The sequence below is a fragment of the Canis lupus genome, chromosome 21, assembly GCF_048164855.1.
Source record: "Canis lupus baileyi chromosome 21, mCanLup2.hap1, whole genome shotgun sequence".
In the NCBI taxonomy this organism is placed as follows: domain Eukaryota; kingdom Metazoa; phylum Chordata; class Mammalia; order Carnivora; family Canidae; genus Canis; species Canis lupus.
The window spans coordinates 11,153,780-11,175,554 of NC_132858.1; the positions used below are offsets into that span (position 1 = coordinate 11,153,780).

Sequence of the window (21,775 nt, forward strand, 5' to 3'; positions counted from 1 at the left end):
AGTGTTTAACATAAACCATATTGTTTGTACAGACAGTTTGGGCACAGGAAGGGTTCTGGGGAGAAGCTCCCCTAAAACACCAACCAAGAGCCAGCCTTTCAGAGGAGGGCAGTCAGACCTAGTGTGTTAACTGTTCTGCACAGGGTGTTCCTGGTATCTGGTGAGTGGAGGCCGGAGGTGTGGTGAATCTCTGCAGTGCACAATGTGCAGCAGAGAATTGTGGGGTCCACCTGTCAGCAGTGCTGCGGAGAGCAAGCTGGAGGGTCAGGTCTGTCCCTTCAGCATGGCTGTCTCTGGGCCTTTCTTTAGTAAGACTGCTTGAACTCTCCTCGCTTTATTATCTAATTTCTCTAGCATAATCTAGCTCTCTTATATTGGTTTGGACTCTTCTTTCCCTTCAGAATTTGACCTAGGGAAAAAACCTACCAAGAGGAAAAGATTCAGTAAAAACAGAACTAACCACCTCTGAACAGTAAAAATTCTTTTCAGGTGATTACTTTCAAAGATTTAAACTGCTATCGTGGTGGTATTTTCTTAGTAACTTAATCTTCCTAGTTTTTATATATAATTAGACTGAAATTAAGATCTTTTTTTTTTTAAAGTTATTTATTTATGATAGTCACAGAGAGAGAGAGAGAGAGAGAGAGAGGCAGAGACACAGGCAGAGGGAGAAGCAGGCTCCATGCACCAGGAGCCCGATGTGGGATTCAATCCCAGGTCTCCAGGATCACGCCCTGGGCCAAAGGCAGGCACCAAACCGCTGCGCCACCCAGGGATCCCTGAAATTAAGATCTTTAACTAAATCACTTAAGCTCTCAGGCTCTGAAGAATTTTGTGTCCAGTAACTAGAAGGAGGAAGAGTAGATGTGTGAGGACAGGGAAGACAGCTAAAGGCTGCCTGGGGCGCCATCCTCCCCCTGCTGGCCAATTGGTGGATTTCTACAGCTCAGCTCAGCAGGACCCGCGCTCCAGTTCCCTCCAGCTTGCAGTTTGGCCCAGAAGTTTGATGTTTCTTTCATAAGCAACACTCCCTTCTCTCTGAAAGAAAAAGAAGAAGAAGAAGAAGGAAAAAAAAAAGGACAAAGAGAGACTCCAGACTCATCACCCTTTCCAGGGACTTGGGAGGAGGCAGGGTGGGTGACCTTATGGCCACGCTCTGGATTTGTTGTTCTTTGTGAGAGTTGCTTCTTAAGGGAATTCCCACATCTCTTGAGGGCTACATAGAGTAGTGAGAGCTTTGTTTTTATTTTTATTTTAAATCTCTCTCAATATTTTTTCAATGGGAAGCTGAGGATTGTTGCTATTGATAGCTTCTTCTCACAGCTGTGTTGGGCTCAGCTGGAATTCTTGTCCTTGTCTCTCTAAAAGGAACTAAATTGGGAGTTTACAACTGTTACTATTGAGGGAGACTTCAAGTTCTCAGCATGATTTTACTTAAACTTAAATATCAGCGCTGCTGGGAGGAAACATGAAAGTCCTAACTAGTAATTTCAGTCCTTAAAAGAAAAACAAATCCACCTTAAGATTTTGTTTGCTTAAAACTAAAATGGGCACACTCCATCAGCCATCTGTCAGGTCAGGGAGAACCAGCAGGCAGACAGGGAATGTTTCTAGACCCTTATGCACATCTGCACATTTATGCTGAAAATGGAGTAATGGTAGAGTAGGGATTCAGTGACCCTGGTGATCCAATATCTAAAATACAACTTTGTTTCTTGATGCTGAAACTCAGCCAAAGTCCTTCTTTACTCAGGAACGTCTGTATTTATTTCTGTGTCTGTGTAGATGGATAGTCTCTGTGTTATCTCTGGACATTGAAAACCGTGCATTCATATCCCTGTCTGCAACTCCATCCTGCCCTACAGGAGCATTCTGTTTTTTTCCTTTTGCATATTTGTAACTCTGTTCTCTGACAGTGAGAAATTTAGCTCTCATTTATCCTCAGTATCGTTACATTTGATCTACTCTTGCACATAACCAAAGTTCTGTGCTGCCATGGCCTCCATCACTGCACAGATGCCCTCTTCACCTTCACTCAGACTCTGAGTCCCCCACGTTGTGCCCCTGCTGCTATATCCTACCCAGTTGCCCCAGCAGATACCCTCCTCAGCCTTCTTGGGTTCCAGCACCCCATACTGGGGTGATAGTGCCATTGCTCTCCCCCTTCCTACAACATAGCACCCTATTCAGCCTGCCCAGGCTCTAACACTCTGTTCTGGGATTCCCACATGCCCTCCTAACCTTCTTATCCCATTGGATTGCCATGGCTGCTTTTACCCCTGCCCCCAGTGCAGAGACCTTGGATACCCTTTCAGGGCTCTCATACTCTGCATTGGGCCACCTCCCAGCTCTTCCCTCAGTAGAATCCTTCACCCTAGAAAGGCTTCAGCATTCCAGGTGCGCCATTTCTGTCCCCACCCATGCCATGCAGAATCACTCTTTTCTCTCCAGAACTCCAACACTTTGCGCCGTTCTGCATGGACACCTTTCTGGGTACCATCGTGTCTGTTCTTATTCTACACGGCGTAGAGCATTGCCAGTTTTAGGCTAGCAGCTCCACTTAAATAGAAAGTCTCCAGAAACATCCAGCAAATAACCATTGCCCCATGAAATCTATAGTAGAACCAGTGTCTTAGGAATCAGAAAGACCTTTAAAGGTCATTTGGCCCTAACTTAATGCATGGCTGATTTCACCGTGACTTGTTAATGAGAAGTTTTCTGACTTGAAAAAAAAAAAAAAAAACCCAGTCTGTTTCATTTCCAGATAACTCTAATTGTTAAGGTGGTTTTAAACCCTGCTTGTCTTAGGACACCTGGGTGGCTCAGTGGCTGAGCGTCTGTCTTTGGCTCAGGTTGTGATCCTGGGATCGAGTCCCACACTGGGCTCCCCAAAGGGAGCCTGCTTCTCCCTCTGCCTGTGTCTCTGCCTCTCTCTCTCTGTCTCTCATGAATAAATAAATAAAATCTTTGAATCCCCCCCCCCACAACCCTGCTTGTTTTGTGAGTTTGCCTATAAGTCTTTCTCTTGTTTAACCAGACAAGTTTGATTACAGAAATACTTTGAAGGGAGATGGTATTCACTTTGAGATGATCTGCAAGTGCTTTTTTTTTTTTTTTAAGATTTTATTTATTTATTTGCCAGAGAGATAGAGCACAAGGCAGAGGGAGAGGGAGAAGCAGAGAGCAGGGAACTCAACGCAGAGCTGGATCCCAGGCCCCTGGGATCATGACCTGAGCCAAAGGCAGACACTTAACCAACTGAATCAACCAGGCACCCTGTAAGTGCTCTTTTATATGATCTTTCCATCACGAAGTCATCCATCTAAAAATTAATGCTTTTACAAAAGAAAAATTACTGAGGCTTAGGGCTGGGAATAGAATCCAAAAGTGTTTCAGTGTCTAGAAGGAATACTTTCAGCTATAAATATTCAGCATATTGTTCAATAAATTGTAATTTAGGGGGAAATTGTCCAGGATGAGAGGAACCAGTCTGTATGGCTGATCCAAACTGGCTCCCCGATGCGTTGCTATTCCATATCTTTCTTATCTCCACTTACCTTTACCCTGGTGTCTGGATCTGAGTGGCCATTGAGGGTAGCTCTATCAAATAGACCTTTCTGCGGTGGGAGATCATCTGTATTTCTGCTCTTAGGTACCCCACTAGCCACACATGGCCATTGAGAATTTCAAATGTGGCTGGTGTGACAGAGGAACTGAATTTTAAGTTTAATTTTAATGGTCTCATGTGGCTGATTGCTGTTAAGACAGTGAGGTTTTAGGGAATGTGTACATCCTTTTCTTTCTTAACTGTGGCAAGGTAAGTACCCTTTGCTTGTAGTTCAGCTGCTTAAAGGAATTACCAGAAGAAATGGTTCTGAGGATTGGAAGGCCATCTGGCTGTGGGGTGTGTTGTGTGTTTCTGGAGTTTCTGTAGCTGTGCTGGCTGGCAAGGGGAGCGCTGCTCTGCTTCACTCATTGGTCTATGTTTGGGACCTGAAGCTTAGTGCTAGGTAAAATGTGATGACCTTTTCAGTCAGAGTGGTTGTTCTTAGGCTATGGATGTATGGGTAAGGCATTCTCCAGCTAGAACCTCCAAGTAAGTCTAAGAAACTAAAAAAAGAAAAAAAAATTACCCTTCCTTTTCCCCAAAGCAAGGAAAAAAATAAAAGAAAAAAAAAGAAGAGAGATGGGGGTCAGTATAGATTTTGGTCTTTTCTTTCTTTTCTTTCCTTTTCTTCTTTCTTTCTTTCTTTCTTTCTTTCTTTCTTTCTTTCTTTCTCTCTCTCTCTCTCTCTCTCTCTCTCTCTCTCTTTTCTTTCTTTTTTTCTTTCTTTCTTTCTTTCTTTCTTTTTTCAGATTTTATTTATTTATTAATGAGAGAGAGAGAGAGAGGCACAGACACACAGAGGCAGAGACACAGGCAGAGGGAGAAGCAGGCTCCATGCAGGGAGCCCGACACGGGACCTGATCCCTAGATTCCAGGATCATGCCCTGGGTTGAAGGTGGTGCTCAACTGCTGAGCCACCTGGGCTGCCTGGTTTTGGTCTTTCTTATGTGCAGACTTGTATCAGCCTGCCTGGTGGCATTGCCTATGAGATGTATGCCCACCCCCCGACCCCCCACCCAGAACTTTCCCTGGTGCAGTCTAGTGTGGGGTAGACTCATGTTATTACTGCTTCTTGGTCTGATGGGTGTTTCACTTTTTCCTGGAACTTGCTTTATATTATTCATTTCTTTGATGGTGATTGCAGTAGTCCCTCAATCTGTATAGTGTTTATGCTGTGTAACCTCTCTGCCTGTGAGAATCTTGCCTTCCAGGAGAGAATGACTTACCCTAAAACTCTCCCTTGACTTCTGGCTTACTAACTTTGTGTTCGGATTTTTATCTCTTATGGAGATCTAAATGGCACTAGACCCCCAGAAATCCTTTCTTCACTCCATTTTCTTTTAGACATCCTTGCTATCCAGATGTTAAGAGTGGCTCCTTACTTTGGGGAAGATAGTTTTTCCCACTTATTGTTCTCAACACCAATTCAGTCTTCCTGTGTCCAGGGGGCTTGGGGATAAGGGGCTGTTTTTACTGCAGCATCTCCAGAGCCGGAGGAGGCCATTCAGCACCCAGAAGCAGTCCTTTTACCCCCTCCGGTTTTACAGCCGGTACTTAGCCCATTGTTTCCCTCTCTTCCTATTTGAGCAAGGCAGCCAGCTCTCAGTTCCTTTACCCATCTGAATCCTCAGATATAACTTAGGATAACACGCTGATGCTTCTCCAAACAGCCAGTTTCTCTCTTTTTCCACACATGTATTTATAACGTGCTCTCCAAGCTTGGCCTATGACAAGCATCTCCTCACAGCATGAACAACTTCTCCCAATAAAATATTTATAAAGATTGCACGTGACTGAATCATACCTTAGGTTCTTATGGTGTATAATACTGTAAGTACTGAGCAACACCACGGAGTGTAATTTTCCAGAAAATCGAGGGATGCGGTGGCTGGTGAGAATCCACTTACTGCCATAAGCGTAACATCCAAGTTTATCTTTCTTTGACCAGCAGGCCGGCAGCAGCGTTCCAGTCACACTTTTTGCTCTCTTGTAGTCCCCGGCGCTACTTCCTGCTGTCCTCTCAGATGGCCGTCCACCCCGAGTACAGAGAAGACCTGGAAGCCATCCAGGCCAAACACGGGGAGTCAGTGTTAGTACTGGATAAATGTACCAACCTCTCAGAGGGCGTCCTGTCAGTCCGTAAGCGCTGCCGGGAGCACCAGGTCTACGATTACCCCCAGGTGCTGCAGGTGAGCATCTGTCCTTCACTCCCTTGGAGCTGGTGGAGGTCCCTTTCATGAAGTAACATGCACCCCAGCAAGAGGCCTTGCTTTCCACATGCATCCAGGAGAATTAACCTCGGGGAGCTGAAAACTTACGGCTCCTTACCAGCCACATGGGCCCTCGGGTGCGTCAGCGTCTGGTGTACCGTTTGTGCAGAGCTGCTTGGCCTGGGAGTGTTCTTGCTCCTTTCAGATATTCAGTAACACTCCAGAATCTCAACTGTGATGGGTTTGCAGAGAAATCACATGGACAGAGTGGGCAAAAGTATTTTACTTTTACCCTGTATTCAAAAGCCCGTCCAGAGAAATTCCCTTCTTTAAGGTGGCAGCTTGTATCCTCTGGCATGCTGGCCCACAAGGCTACAGTCACCTTTTGCTGGGAATGGGAGATTTTCATTTTTTGTTACTGTTTTGTCTGTTGCTGTTTTGCCACCCTCGGCATGTCCTACTGGCAGTATGTCCTTTACTTAAGTCATGGGCATGGTACTATTTCCATAACCACGGGCAGAATAGTCCTTTGGGGGATATTTTAAGCATAAGCAAGATGCTTGACATTCCAAGGGCATGGGGGCTAGGAAAGGCGAAAGTGAGTTTTGTTTCCTGAAATATTTAAAATAGTTCAAGAAGAAATAGCAAGGAGCTGGTGTGATTCTTTTTTTTTTTTTTTTTTTTTAAATCTCCTAGGAGAACTGGCCCATGCTGAGATTGTTAAAATACTTTCTCTTAAAAAGTGCTGCATCTCCTCTGGAATGTCTGACTGATAACAGTGGTGATGTGAGCAGGAGTATTTATAGTAACCTTTGTCTAGACAGGAAAAATGGTTATCAGCACGTGTGTCCACATCTGGATGCCGACTCTTCAGGGCAGGCTGAGCTGTCCACCTGCACCTCTAGGCGCCATGACTGATTCTCTTCTTCAGCCCTTGCTGCTTTCTCATGTATCCCCAGAGGAGTTTGCCATATTGAGTTTCTCTACATTTTTTTTTTTTTTCCCCTGAGCCTGCCTTTTCTCTAGCTGTAAAGATGAAACAGTGGGCTTTTTTTTTTTTTTTTTAAGTATATTTTTTCCTTCTGAAGAGGCAAAAACTGGGAGAAACTGAGTGTTAGAGATAGGGTTGTTTCTTATTTCGGTTTACCTGTTGTAACTGTCCTCCTGTACATCTGTCATTTTCCGAAATGTTCCCCACAGGGACTAGTTTTGAGGGAATGAAAGGAGAAGAATTTTTTTGAGATTTTGCTTTCTGTTTGATTTATTGTTCCAAGAAGAACATATCTGTGTGTTTTCAAAAGCATTGCATTTATAAAATGAATGTCTTCTATGTGCAGAGCACACTGGTCGATGCCATGAGGAGTAGAAGGATGAGAGTTGATAGCTTCCCTCTAGGGGGTCCTCTAGAAAGCCTGAATGCCCAGACAAAATAATTCTGTTATGAGGTAGGCTGATGTAAGTGCTCTAAGTGGGGCTCAACCCCTATGCCATGGTGTGTTTGCATAGTCAACTGGGGCTGGAAGGGACCAGTCTGTGGGACGTCACATTATTGAGCACCCAGAAAAAGACTTGGACATTGGTTCTGGACATTTCAGATGCCACCAGTAGCAGCATTGGGATGACACTGAAGAGTGGAAAATATGAAGCATTGCAGCCAGTTGAGCTTTTCCAGTTCCACTGGTGTGAGTTTTTATCTGGTAGCATTTGCAGTCAGGATGTCTCAGTATTGCTTGGCTTTAGCCCTCAGGAGGACTTCATGGTCTGCAGTGATCAGAGTAAGTGGATCAGTGAAACTGATTTGTAATCCCCTGCCTCTGCTTGTGTTCCTGCAGGAGGCCACTTTCTGTGTGGTCCTTCGTGGTGCTCGGCTGGGCCAGGCGGTACTGAGTGACGTTTTACGTGCCGGCTGTGTCCCGGTTGTCATTGCAGACTCCTATATTTTGCCTTTCTCTGAAGTTCTGGACTGGAAGAGGTGAGTGTTACCTTCTAATAAACTTTACGCCAGTGATTCTGTGTATATTAGATTTTGAAAGCCCCCTAAGTAATTGTAATGCCTACTGAGGTTTGGGAACTACTTCTGTAGAGTGTTTTACTGTATTTTCCATCAGAAGAGTTAGTCTGGTGGCCTAGAGCAGGTGTTCACAAACTGAAGCCTTTGGGCCAAATATGGGAAGCTGCCAGGTTTTGTAAATAAAGTTTTATTGAAACACAGCCATGCCCATTCACTCACATAATTATCTACTGGCTGTTTTTTTTTCCTGCTACTATGGCAGAGCTGAGTAGTTGTGACAGAGATTATATGGTCCACAAAGTCTAAAATATTTATTATCTGGCCTTTTACCAAAGATGTTTAGCAGCCCTTGGTCAAGAGCAGAGGTTCTCCACTGTAACCGCAGAGTATATTCATCTGAAGGACTTTAAAATATGCCTGGGCCTTACCCTCAGGAATGCAGCACATCAAAGCTCAGTGGGTGTGATTTGTAGCCACACTGGTGAAATGCTACTCTAGAGATGCTACAGAATTTGCATAATGTTACTAGCTGGAGGGGGAGTGCCTCCACAGAGAAACATTCCCAGTGCCCAGATGGACAAACATAGGTTCCGCTCGCTCGGTTATGGCTGTAATGGACAGCAGAGCTCTCTGTCTCGTGTCGTTTCATTTCCCTAGGACTCTGAAGGTTAAAGATCATTGAAAATTAGCCCCCTTTGTGTATACCTCTCAGCTAACTCTGCCTCAGATACTTACTTTCTCCTCTCCCAACTGTTCTGATGTTTCCCTTCCTGTCCGATCACCATAGGTATTTGAACAATGTAAGTGGTGTTCATTCTTGGGTACCTTCATTCATCTCATAGTTATTGGAAAATCTTCTGTGAATAATGCAGTCTCTGCTCTTAAGGAGCTTGGGATCTTGTGGGGAAGATAAACCAAGCATTCTAATAATGTGTGACAAGTGCCATAGTAGATGCCGACACAGGGGGTGGTGGAAGCCCAGAACAGAGGGGGAGCCTCATTCAGCCTGAAAGATGAGGCTGTGTAATTCTTTTTATCTTAGAGAGGTGCTGAGCCACTTTCAGTCCTTTAAGCACCCGTGGAGACATTTGTTGAAGGCCCTTTATTTGCTGGGTACCATGTTAGGTATGGGGATACAAAGATGATCAAGGTCAAACGTTGCCTCTAGGAAGCCCCTAGTCTAGTGGTGGAAGATAGACAAGTAAACCAGCAATGACCAACTACTGTGATGAGACACAACCCGGCTGGATGGAATGGTAGGAGAAACGCTAGAAGGATGCAAACAGCATTGTCGGCAGTGGATTTGGTGAGGGCTTCGTGGAGGCAGTACTCTGAGTGAATCCAGACCGGCTTGGGTAGCTGTAATAATGGATAAGTGGTGGAAGGGCTCTGGACTTGGAGCCAGAAGGCCTGGGTTCAGGTAACCAGCCCTGTCACTGGTTAGCTTTGTGATCTTGCCAAATCGTTTTTCCTTTTTTTTTTTTTTTTTTTTTTTTTTTTGAGCCTCAGTTTTCCCATCCATGGAGTAGAAATCATATACTTATTTAGCGAATATTTATTAAGTACCACGTGTGCTAGACCGTGTACCAGGTGCTCAGGGTGTGGAACCAGACATGGTTTCCATCCTAACAGACTAGTCTTGATTGGGGGTAGGTTTCAGATTTAATAAGTTAATTGGTACAAACATAATGGGAAACCCTGCTAAGTGCCCCGGCGGATGGCTCATCTCTGAGCCATCTGTCTTCCTCACCCGCATGTCTAGCCTGCCGGCCACTGCTGCCAGCTACGGCCTCACCACTTTCACCAGCTCTTCCACTGTATTTTGTGATGGTCTCCAGCCATTCTTCTGCCCCGGCTTTCTGCAGTTTCTACTAACACTTTAGGCAGAATGACCCTGTTGGAACTTAATCAGATGATGCCAGCACTGCCTAAAACCTTCTAATGGCTTTCTGTTCAGTTAAAGTCTAGTCCTTACTGTAGCCTGCAAGGCCCGGTGTGGTCTGCTGTGCCCCTCCCTCCCCTGTTTACCTCCTGGTATTCTCCATCTTTACTATTCTCCAGCCACCCCAGCCTCCTTGCTGTTGCCATATCATTCCCAGCATGCTTCTTCTTCCTTGGGGCCTTCTGCTTGTTAGCCCTTCTGCCTAGAATGCTCTCCTGCAGGTGTTCTCATGGCACTCAGCCCCAGACGCCTTTGTCTGGTTTGGTCACTGTTCTAATCCGAGTCCCTGGCACATGATAGCGGCTCCATAAACGTGCTGAATGAGTGATTTGAGGAGATAGCTAAAGGAGAAAAGTCCTTGCTGTTCAGAGCAGGTAGTGAAGATACAGAGGAGTGCACCAGGCAGGAGGAAGTTCATACCCACAGACCCTCTGGTGGGAAAAGCATGGTTTGTTGAAGTGGCTGAAAGGGCACCAGCATGGCTGGGACACACGGGTGGTGTGGAGGGAGGTGAGGAGACAGAGCAGGTGAGAGGACTCCTTTGAGAAGGTCAGCCCTGAGAGAGGAGGAGGACGAGGGAGCCACTCACTGGAAGGAATGCGGACCGAAGGGGAGTGTGGGTGTTTGTGCTCAGAAGAATGCAACGAGACAGGTCCATAGAGGTGCTGTGTGTAAAGGGCCTTGGGTATAGAAACTATTTTGCTTTTGTCTCTAGAGCATCTGTGGTCGTGCCGGAAGAAAAGATGTCAGATGTGTACAGTATTTTGCAGAGCATCCCGCAAAGGCAGATTGAAGAAATGCAGCGGCAGGTAAGAGGCTGGGCAGGCCTGCTGGGGAGGTGACATGGGTGGTCGGAAGGGTGGCCTGTGTGGTGGGGATACACATCCACAGAGCTGAATGCGTGAGGCACTCTATCGACTCACCAGACTGAGGAGAGGGAAAGCAGACCCAGGTGAGGTCACATCAAATGAGGTTTTAAATAGTAACTGTGAGAGATTTAAAAGCTCTGCTGAGGTAAGCCCACATTTTTCTGTTTTAAGGTCATAGGGTAGCAGTGTGTTCAAGACACAAATCTGAACCTTTTTGGCTGGTGGTTCTCTCAGCAGGTGATAGTTGTAGTGAGTAAGGCAGCCCTGGAAGAGGGGACATTTCATGAGTGGCTGTTATGCAGGAGAATGTTGTCATATCTATCAGCTGGCCTAGGTCCCCAGTTCCAGCAGCCTCCCTCGTTGAGCACCCCTGTGCCCTGCAACAGCTACTGCACCCCTGCCTCACTTTCTGGTTTTCTTTCCTTCTGGTACCCCTTCCCCTGGGCTGCTCTCTTCTGTCTGAAGCATGCCACTGGGGGTCCTGGATAGTCCTGCTTCTCTTTCCTTTCTCTGTCCAGAACGAAATTTAGTTGGGCTGAAATGTCAAGTTAAAAAAAAAAAATTAAAAAGACCACCCCAAATTGGTTTATGTGCTAATTGTTTCTTTTCTTTTTTTTCTTTTTAAATTTTTTTAACTTTTTATTTATTTATGATAGGCACACAGTGAGAGAGAGAGAGGCAGAGACACAGGCAGAGGGAGAAGCAGGCTCCATGCACCAGGAGCCTGACGTGGGATTCGATCCCGGATATCCAGGACCGCGCCCTGGGCCAAAGGCAGAGCGCCAAACCGCTGCGCCACCCAGGGATCCCTGTTTCTTTTCTTTTTAAGTAGATTCTTAAGGTTTTTATTTTTGTAAAAATAATCTTTGTAGGAGATGAACGGCAGAGAGGGTTGGAGGGTTCTCAGCTTTGAGTCTGTGACTGTCCCGTGTCTCCTCTGTTCTCTGTCTGGCACCTCCACCCCAGGTGGAGAGCCTGCCTGTGACCTTGTCCAGGGAATGGGTCTCAGGCCTCTGTCTGGGTAAGGGCAGGGTGGTCACCTAAGTGTGGGATGGGTGGGAATTGGGCCTTCTGACCGCTTTGTGATTATGTGTTCAGTTTGTCCTCTTCCTTCCCGCCTCATCTCTGCCCCCACCTGGGGTGCTGCAGTGGACGACCTTGGGTTTTCCCAAGGTCTGATTTTCCTCAGCAGCTCTCTTGGGCCCAGAGAGTCAGGTGCCATGGCTCATTCTGCTCTTCAGCTTCTGCGTTTTGTTGCTAAGGCTCTTCTCCCATCTTTTTCTTGATCTTAGAGTGACTGTGTATTCTTTTTTCAAAATTTGTCATGTTAGGGTTTTAGGAGGCAGTGAAAATTAGCAGATGTGTTGAGTCCACCCTCTTTTATTGCTTTAAACCATGGAGATGGCCATGTCACGCAGTACCCCAGACTGCCTGCACTCAGCACCATCTCGGCCGGGCACCGACTCTGCCGTCAGTGAAAATCCTCTGCCAAGGATTTGCCTCCTCTGGATCTCAGTGACCTCATCTTTAAAACACATTGACTTCCTGATTGGAAAACAGGTCACAGGGGCACCTGGGTGGCTCAGTTAAGCATCTGCCTTCGGCTCAGGTCATGATCCTGGGGTCCTGGCCTCTATCCGGGTATTGGGCTCCCTGCCTAGTGGGGAGTCTGCTTCTCCCTCTCCCTCTGTGTGCATTCTCTCTTGTTCAAATAAAATAAAATCTTAAAAAACAAAACTAATCTCAGTTGAGTTTTAGCCTCCCCGTTGTTTTTTCAGAGCTATTCATGTTCATTTTAAGTGTCTGAGCTTCTCAGTTATTACTCGAGTACTAGCCTTATCTGAGTTTCAGTCAATTAGAAAGTCCATCTGGAGAGCTCTAGATTTTTCATCTAAACCTGTGGTTCTTATAAGTTTCAAAGAAGAATGTGTTCCTTTTCACAGAAGAAGAGTTCTGGTGTCCAAGCTCTGGGTGTTTCTTTTTTTTTTTTTTTTTTTTGTTTCTTTTATATAGTATCTTGATTTATTAACTAAATAGAGAGTCATCTGCCAAATCAGACACCATCTTAAGATTCCAGTCTGACAAGGCCAAGTAAAAACCCACCATCATCATGTTGGGAGAGAGAATCCTTTGGTTTTCAGGGCAGAGCTCCCACTGCTAGCTTATAGAATACCATTATTCCACAGAGCAGGCTGGGGAACCACAGGTCTGAGACTAGCACAGCTGGTTGTTTCTGAGTCCAGGCTCAGAAATCATAAATCCGTTGAGATGGAATGAGTAGAGGTCATTTAAAATGGGGTACTTTGAGGTTATTTGGGTTCAAAGAGATACATTTGGAGTCAAAAGACTTGGATATGAGCCATGGCTCTGTCCCTATGAATTATATGACACTGATAAGTCACCAAAGCTCACTAGGTTTTCATTTTCTCCTTTATGAAATGATGGGATTGGCTAGATCCTCTCTCATGTTCTGTTTAGTTGTTTTAAAAAGTCTGTGAACCTCTTGTCCTTAGCAAGAATATCACTGACCTTGACAGCATTAATGACCAGTGGCCATGTCTTTGCTACACACCTCTAGACCTGAGGCCCATTTACCTCTCTGAGTGGTGAGCATCCACATTGTGTCAACTTGTTCAGAAAGGCAGTCTCGGCACTTTCTGCCTCCTTTTCCAAGTTTTCCTTCTGCTTTCTCATGCCTCTCTTCGCTGCTTTCAGACTTTTTAATGCTCTCCACTGCAGTGCCCCATGGAGTCCTGCTCCCCTTTCCCTGAATATTGTGTTCCCAAAATGACCTCTTTTCTTCTCTCAATCTCTGATTTCTAGACTGGACTGATCTCAACCAAAAGTGAGATTAGCTGGTTGAAGTAATTCCCAAAGAGGTATAAAGATGATCAGGTTTAGCTACTAGATGCCAATAGCACACCCTTTCCCCAAGGTGTGATAATCAAAAATGTCTCTAGATATTGCTAAATGTCCCATGTGGGGCAACACTGCTTTGATCGGGAACCACCATTCCATTGATAGTGAAGGTCTTATCTAACACTAGCGAGAGTTCTTTTGTTCTCTAGGACCCTTTGCAGAATCTGCTTGTCATTTTGCCCTCTGTTTACCATCCATCAATTTAACCTGATCTTGGCAGGAGTGGCTTTGGCACACACTTGGTTCTGAAAAGTTTTTACACCTTAGTGAATCTTTTTAGGGAGGTCAGATTTGGATCTGTTTGTAAGACAGACGTAAAAGTTTAGGGAAATCCTGTCATATCAGTAGTTGATGGCTTAGAGCCCCTGGTTGATAGGTCAGAATGAGCCGAGCCTGAGCAATAGTCTGAATTTCTTGCTCAGCAGCTGAAAACCAACTTGAGAAGTTGCAGGGACAGTTGCAGCCAGCAGGGGTCTCCATCTACTTTTAAGTGACTCCTTTTCCTTGGGACAGCATAAATGTTTCCAAGATATCCTAAGGTACTTCTCCCTGGCTTTGTCCTCAGTAGTCGGTCTCTAGAGACTGGTTCTTTCAGATGAGGAAGAAATAGCACCGGGCATGGGATTTTGGCTGTCCAAAGAGGGAACAGAGCTATGTTTCTGATTGGCTCCAGCGGTCTGGGGGTGCAATCTTGGTGATGGAAGTATTATAGTGACATTTTGCAGCTTAGAGCTCGGGACGAGTGAGGCCACAGTGTGGCTGGCAGGGGTTGCAGTGAAAGTCTTCATCATGACTTGGGCATAAGGATGCACCAAGGGAGAGAGACACTTTGCCTCACAAGGAAAAGTAAGTAAATTTGCCTCCCGACCTTAGATATGATGTTGAAGCAGCCACAAAGTTAAGGACAAGGCTAGAGCCTACAGAAAGTAAGTTATCTACTCCTGATTGCTGACAAGAGTGTTGGCAAACATGGTATTGGACAAGCTGGGTCGGGGGGAACTTGTTGATTTTCTTTGTAGGTAAATTAAAAACTAGTTTCTTCTATTAGTAGAGGGTGAGAGTTATATAACAGTATAAAGCCAACTTATCAGTTGGCCTCTTATCATCCTATGAGCTAAATTAACTAGTTAATTTAGTTAATTTAGTGAAGTCCTAATTGAGTGTTGTTTTTTTCAAGGGGAGATAATCCTAAATTTATGATCCTCAGCCGCTAAGACCTGGTGGTGTATGGGAATAAGCACAAAGAAAGTTGAGAAGATGGCGGACATTTTCTAAAGTACATTAGGGGTCTGATATGGAAGGGAACAGTTACGGGCTAAAGTCAGGGACAAAAAAAAAAAAATAAAAAATAAAGTCAGGGACAGATTTATTGGGGAGGTGGCATTTGAGGTAGCTCTTAAAGGTGGAGAGGCCTATCCACCACCTCTCTTATGCTGGAAGACAGGCAGAAGTATGCGACTGAGTATTTTTCTGTAATCAGAAGGAGCTTTCATATCCCTAGTCACCCTTGAATGACAATTGAAATGAAAGCAACCTAGGCCCTTGGAAGGCCGGGTGTACACGGGGCTGTATAGTTGGAAATGTTTGTGTGGAGAGGGAGGAAGGCGTAAATGGATCCGCAGTTTATCTGTTGAGTGGAGTTTCCAAACATTCTTTTATTGGTCAGTGGCTCCACCAGCAGTGACCTCTAACCTCAGCCACACTAGGAGGTGGAAGTCAGGAGCCTGCCTTGCCTTTGAACTCTCCTCTGTACTCGATTGACTGGGAGCCTTTGAGGTGGCAGAAACAGTCAGCATCTTCTTTTCTCCCTGGCCTTTAAGCCTGGGTGAGTTAAAAAATCGGTTTCTTTTCCGTCTGTTATACTGACCCATCCCAGTTGGCCTTCATATTTTCCTAGTAAGTATACCGAATATCTGTGCTGCTGAGGAGTACTTGAAGATGTAATTGACTGATTAGGAAAAAGACAAAACAGTTCTACTTAAGAAAATAAAACCCAGCCATGTGGCACCCTCACCGACCAGGACTGTAGTTAGGCCTCGCTATGATAAAGGAGAGAGTGAAACAGAGCTCATAGCAGTGCATGTGTGTGTGCACAGCAGAGGTCACGCACTTTGTCTGCAGGACGGCCCCTAAAACAAGACTTGGATTTCAACACAGCGACTTAGCTGGTTTCCATAGTCGTGGTAGCTTAGAAATCACAAATATGAAGGGTCTCTGAGAGGGGTCATCAGCCAGTCTGGTGTGAATAGCAAAGATGGAAAAGCTGTTTCAAAAATAGAACTCTCAGTACATTGGATATATGGCTGGCAGCTTTGCAGGCTTTACTATATCCTGGGTGCGTCATTGTAAGACAGCAGAATTCCTTGCTTCAAAGAAGTACATGTTTGTTTGTTTTTCGTATTTTGGATTTCTGACATCCAAAGGAGACTTGCCATCAGTTTGAACATTGAATATGGTTTCTGTTTTTTTTCCCCTAAAGCTGTTATTGACAGGGTGTCTTAAAACTGAGGAAATACAGAGGTTGCTTTTCTTGGTGATGCCCTTGAATCTTTAAGTGAAGGCTTAAATTTTGTGTAACATATATATATTTAAAATCGTGGTTCTTAATGTAATATACTTATATAAATAAACTATAATATACTTATATAAAGTTTTTATAGAGTCTATCTAAAATGTTTGCTTTTACAGACAAGTAAATACAGAGAACAAACTGAAGGTCACCAGAGGGGAGGTGAGTGGGGAGGGGTGGGGGAAATAGGTGATGGGGATTAAGTACACTTACCATGATGAACACCGAGTAATGTATAGGATTATTGAATCACTGTATCTTATACCTGAAACTAATATAACACTACATGTTCATCCTATTGGAATTAAAATGAAAAACTTAGTAAAAAAAGGTTTTTATTTTTAAAAAGTGTTTTGTGATTCAGTGAAAGGTATAAACCCTCAGATGTCTAGAAACCTTGGCAGCCTGTTCTCTGAAGGTTCCCCATGTGGGTGGCTTGACTGTCTTGTCTGTCTCCAGTTGTATAGCTGTCCCTGTCCACTACCTCCCCACCCCTGCTCACCCCCAGCACATGGGGTTACAGAGCTAACTGTTTAAACACAGTAGTGAGATAGGCAGGCAGACAGATAATCTGAATGTTTTAATGTGAGGACACTGAGGATAAAGGCATGTAAAGTAATCCTCCCAAGACCGCACAGCATGTGAGGGACCGACAGGGAGCACACTCTCTTTTGCTGCCCACAGCTTTATTCAAATCACAGAACTGTGTGGCCTGGATTGAGGCAAAAAAAAAAAAAAAAAAAAAAAAATCAGATGAACTTGCCAATAATTCAAGATGACTGCTTATTGGATAGTCTTCTCAAAAAAGTGGTCGCTTGAGGCATTTAGGGCTGGATGCATCCCTGGAAATATATTATGAAGAATATGGAAAATATTTCACTTCTGATTTCCAGAATCAATACTGTAATGCTTGTCACTTTTATCCCCCCACCTGTGAAATTGAAAAAATTTTTATATACATAAACTGAACTCTCACAGCTTTTAAAAAATGCCAAATATTCCCTGCCTCCTTTTCTCCCCCACTCTCCGGCCCCGACAAGTCATTCTGAGCTCTGTTTCCCGATCTTTGCTTTTGTACTGGATTGCTTGCCCTTAAACAAAACACACTGACCTGATCCCTGGAATTCTTCCTGCAAAACAGACAACCGTGGTTCTGACACAAAGCTGGGCTCTTTGGCCTGTGGGAGAGCCTTTGGGATTGAAGTGGGGTCACTATGGGATATTCTGAATTTTAAAATTTCTTTTCAGTGGCACTGGATTCTCTGTGTTTGAGTTTTCCTGAACATATAAATCCATATTATAAAAGAGATTGGTTAATGTATGTTGTTTAAAGCAGAATAAAATAAGGACTCATTTAATTGGAACTCCTAAGGAAGAGCATTTTTATGTGTTTCACTTTTTTCCCCCCAACTTTAGTATTAAGAACCTTATTGGAAAAAGGCTTTTGCCAAGTATCTGATGGGAAGCCAAGAAAAGCATTTTAATAGAACTGTCTCAAATTTATAGTACACTAGGGCCTGTAAATAAATTTTCCTGTCTTTAAGGTTTGCGCTGATTTGCAGTTATTTTGTATAGCTTCTGAGATTTAAATCCTCACAGTCCAGATGGAGAGACCATAAAGCTGCTTTCCTTGGCAATCCTGGCACACCTTGTCCACGGGCAAACATAAATGAGTCATGTGTGGAACCTGGTCTGTCAATGCTCACTTATCTTACTACGGTGCCAGCTTTAGTTCAGTGACTTTTCTTAGAGCAGCCCACCTAAATATTCTCCAAATTTAGGAGAATTAGTCTTTATTATTTTTTTTATTTTTATTTTTTTTAGAGTCTTTAATTTCATAATGCAAACACATCAGATACATCTGTATTAAGCACCTGCTCTATTCCTAGTATTATACAGGCTTGTTGAGGGAGATTTTATTTAAAAGATCCTGTCTTTAAGAAAGGCCCTGAGATTGCCGGGGAAGAGTACTTTGAGTAATATACCTACTAAAAAGGTCAGAAGTTCTGTCATTCAGTTGTGCCATGGAGAGTCAGGAATAGATCGGAGGTGAAGGGAATCTTCACAACTGGGTAGTCTCAGGAAGACAGGGTGCTCTGGGAGGGTATTGACCTCCACCCAGAGGTGGCTTCTATGAGAAAGAGTCAGCAGGTAAGATGGAGTGGATCGAGCAGGGACTTTGAACCCCAAAGGCAAAAAACTTTGTGAGAAGTAGAAGGCAGGGAAGGTCAGTGACAAGTGGAGAATAATGATGGGTGATGGAAGGGAAAAGAAGTATTCATTAAGGAGATTGAGAACCAAATCAAAGAGCTGGAAGGGACCTTCAAAACTGTTCAACCCTTTCCTCATATTTTATAAATGATACATAAGCTCTAGAGTTCAGGTGATCTGGAGAATGAATTGTTAGGGCCAGGGTTGAGCCTGACTGGAGCCCAGGTCTCCTGACTCCTGTCTGATGATTTCGGGTGGGGGTGGGGGAGCCTGGACATTGAGTACTACAGTATTTTCTAGACCGAGGGTCATGATTCATTAGTTAGATCATGAAGTCAATTTAGTGGGCGATGACTAGCATTCTCTCTCTCTCTCTTTTTTTTAACATATTACATTTTAAATTGAGGTTTTTTTTTTTAAAGATTTTTAAAATTTATTTATTCATGAGAGACACACACAGAGAGAGAGGCAGAGACACAGGCAGAGGGAGAAGCAGGCTCCATGCAGAGAGCCTGACGTGGGACTCGATCCCGGGACTCCAGGATCACACTCCAGGCTGCAGGCGGCGCTAAACCGCTGCGCCACTGGGGCTGCCCCTCTTTTTTTTTTTTTTTTTAATAAAATATAATAGAAAGGAGAATATCAGCATATTACCCAATAAAGTCAAATACTTCCCTCTATTTTAGCCATACATGTAGATGACTTGTGAGCTGCAGTATAAAATGTATTTGTTTCTTAGTGTGGGTCCCAGTCCAGAAAGTTTGAAACATGTTGGTAGTGGCAAGCATGTGGATTTTTGAGTTGAATAGACCTGAATTCAAATCCTAAACTGTGCTGCAAAAGCTAACTTGTGACTATAGGCTAGTTACTTAACTTTTTGAAGCTTCCATTTTCTTATCTCAGACCTAGGACTAATAACACCATGGAGCAGTATTATTGATGACATGAAATAATTAAAGCATCTGGGTTCTGGCCTGCTCCATGCTGGCAGTTATTTGGAATTGCTCTGCCTGGGTTTGAGTTTGAGTATTAGAAGGAGCCTTCTGGTTTGGAGTTTGGTCTTAAGGAACCACAGTGAGTTACCAACATGGATGTATTATGCATTTGCTTCTGGGCTTGGAAACTTGAAACAGAATTTATTCCTGTGGGTCTGGTGTACTTTCTATATCTTGGCATGGAAGGCGGTTCACCTCTCTGTTTTTCTGTTAGGATCAGAATGGTTGATTAAAATCAGTGGTTCTCTAGTTGGCCTTTAAAAAAAAAAACCAACTCACTGGCACATTTGGATAAAGTACTATTACTTTTTCTTCTTTCCAGTGAGAAAAACTTATACTGAATCTTTTTTCCTCTCTTCAAATGTATTCTCTGCCAAATGATGATTTTATTCATTGTTTAAACTGGAAAATTCAAAAAAGAAATGAACCTAAAGAGAAAAGTTACAATCAGAATTGACATTTGGGTGGTGAAGGGTTGAAGAATGTGAGTTCACTGGGTAAGAACTAAAAATAAAGGGAATTTGTATGAGAGTTTAAGAGGACTGGCCAGATAGCTCGCAGAAATAGCTGTTGTTCTCATCTCCCTGAAAAGAACTGAGTTCTGTTATATAATTTTCCTGGTACTCTCTGCCTCTTCCTTTTTCCTCTCTTCCTCCTACTGCCTCCCTTCCCCCATTCCTCTCTGGCCAGCTCCATCCCAGATTTAAAATCCCGCTGGAGAGTGGGGACGAGAGCTTCATCCCCCAGATGATTTGGGCCAGGGGCTAAAACACTGCCATAAATCTGTAGCTCATTTTAATGCCACGTTAAAGCAGTGTGAGCGGCTGGTTTCCGTGGCCCCTGCCCTGTTTCTTTATGGGCTTCTTTGGCTCTTCTTTATAAAGAGGCCCCGCGGAGTCATTTTCAAGTTCTTATCAGTTCGATGACAGCTATATGGGTCTTTCTGCTGAGTCCAGGAGCTCCGGCAGGCGTGTGAAACTTCTGATATTAAAATTGAAGAAAAATGCCAGGCAGGAGGGATGGGGTAGCGTGGCGTCCGCGGTTTGGAGGTAAAAGATCATTAACCTTTGCAGGTCCAGAACCCTGCCGTTGGCCAGAAGAGTCACTTCTCTTGGTGGAGGCAGGGCGGTGAGGGTTAGGCAAGAGAGGATTTTCCAAGGGCCTTTATTTTTATCCCTTGACTAGAAAGTGCCATTGCACTGGCAGTTTGTGTTTTCAAGCTTCGTTCGGCAAGTGAGTTGGGCAGCCCCGAAGGGCTAGGGGAGCCAGGTTTACCGTGTACCTGTTTTCTAGAGGCCGCCTGAGTGGCTGGGCCTCTGCTCACACATCTTTGCCCACAGCATCACTTATCAAATTTAAAGGGACTTTCATCATTCTGCTTTGCTGCCCCTCTTAGACCAGATTGCTAACCCCCAGTAATCCTCCCCGAGTGCTGCGTGGAAACACCAGGCCCTCCGTAAATGTCAGCCTGCCATGCCTGGCCCTTTTTACCCTCTCAGTTACAGAGGAATGGAACTGGAAGCTACTCCTCCCTCTTCCCTACCACTTTTCCTTTCTTTCTTTTTTTTTTTTTTTTTTTTTGCTGGAAAACTCCCGCAGCAGACAGCTGAGAGGAAGGAAAAACCATTACCTGGATCAAGGCCAGCAGCTTGGTGGGAGCTGCAAAATCTCTGGCATCTCCTGACCAGAATGTTTTAACAGGCGTTTCAAAAAGTGCATCTCTGCCCTCCTTCTCCTTTCAGTTTTCCAACCTTGATTTCCAGAGCGACTGGGGTGGGTGGAATATGCCCTCAGGATGTGCTTTCTATCTGCCAGCTCTTCTAACCCAAGCCTTCAGGAAGACCTTAGTAACGATAAGCAAAACCCAGTGGATATGTGTTTTTAAGTGCTGCGTGCCCTTTTGGCACCAAACACATTATTTTTCCTTTTTCAGAGAGTTTTGGACATGAGCAGTTTTGCAAGTGTGTTCAATTTAAAATAGCCACTTGAGGTTGAGGCAAAAGGGAGGAATTTTTGTAGTAAGTTCGTCAAATTATATGGCTGTTGATCTAGGATTAATGATTTTCATTGAGCAAACAATAAAAATATACTGGTTGGTTTTATTGCTCATGTAGCTCCTGTGGGGAGAGTAATTAGGTATAAAAACCAAACGAGCAATAAAACAAAATAAAATGCCCCAAACTCCAAAGCGATAGACCTACTTTTTAATACATTTTCTGGGGACTAAATTAGTTAAGAAGTTTATCAAACTGGGTGTTTTGTGTATGGTGTAATTTTAACAAACTTACTGCAAATATTTAAGTTATGAAGAATAAGTTATATAAAAATAATTTGAGTATATTGGAAGTTCTCCCTAAATACGTGATTATGAATAATCATTGCACAGCCTTTTTGAGGGATCAGGGTTGACGGGATGGTCATTTTCCTTTGGGCATTGGTTAG

General features: G+C 44.1%; 1 protein-coding gene across 2 annotated transcripts in view; it reads left to right on the forward strand.

Annotated features, from left to right (window-relative positions):
- The window catches only part of EXT2 (exostosin glycosyltransferase 2), a 155,369-nt gene that overhangs the window by 22,439 nt on the left and 111,155 nt on the right, over positions 1–21,775 (forward strand). For both annotated transcript variants that reach the window (XM_072790510.1, XM_072790511.1), the window contains exons 5-7: positions 5,601–5,796; positions 7,650–7,789; positions 10,486–10,579. In XM_072790510.1, the coding sequence (XP_072646611.1) occupies positions 5,601–5,796; positions 7,650–7,789; positions 10,486–10,579 (430 nt within the window). The remainder of the gene's footprint in view (positions 1–5,600; positions 5,797–7,649; positions 7,790–10,485; positions 10,580–21,775) is intronic.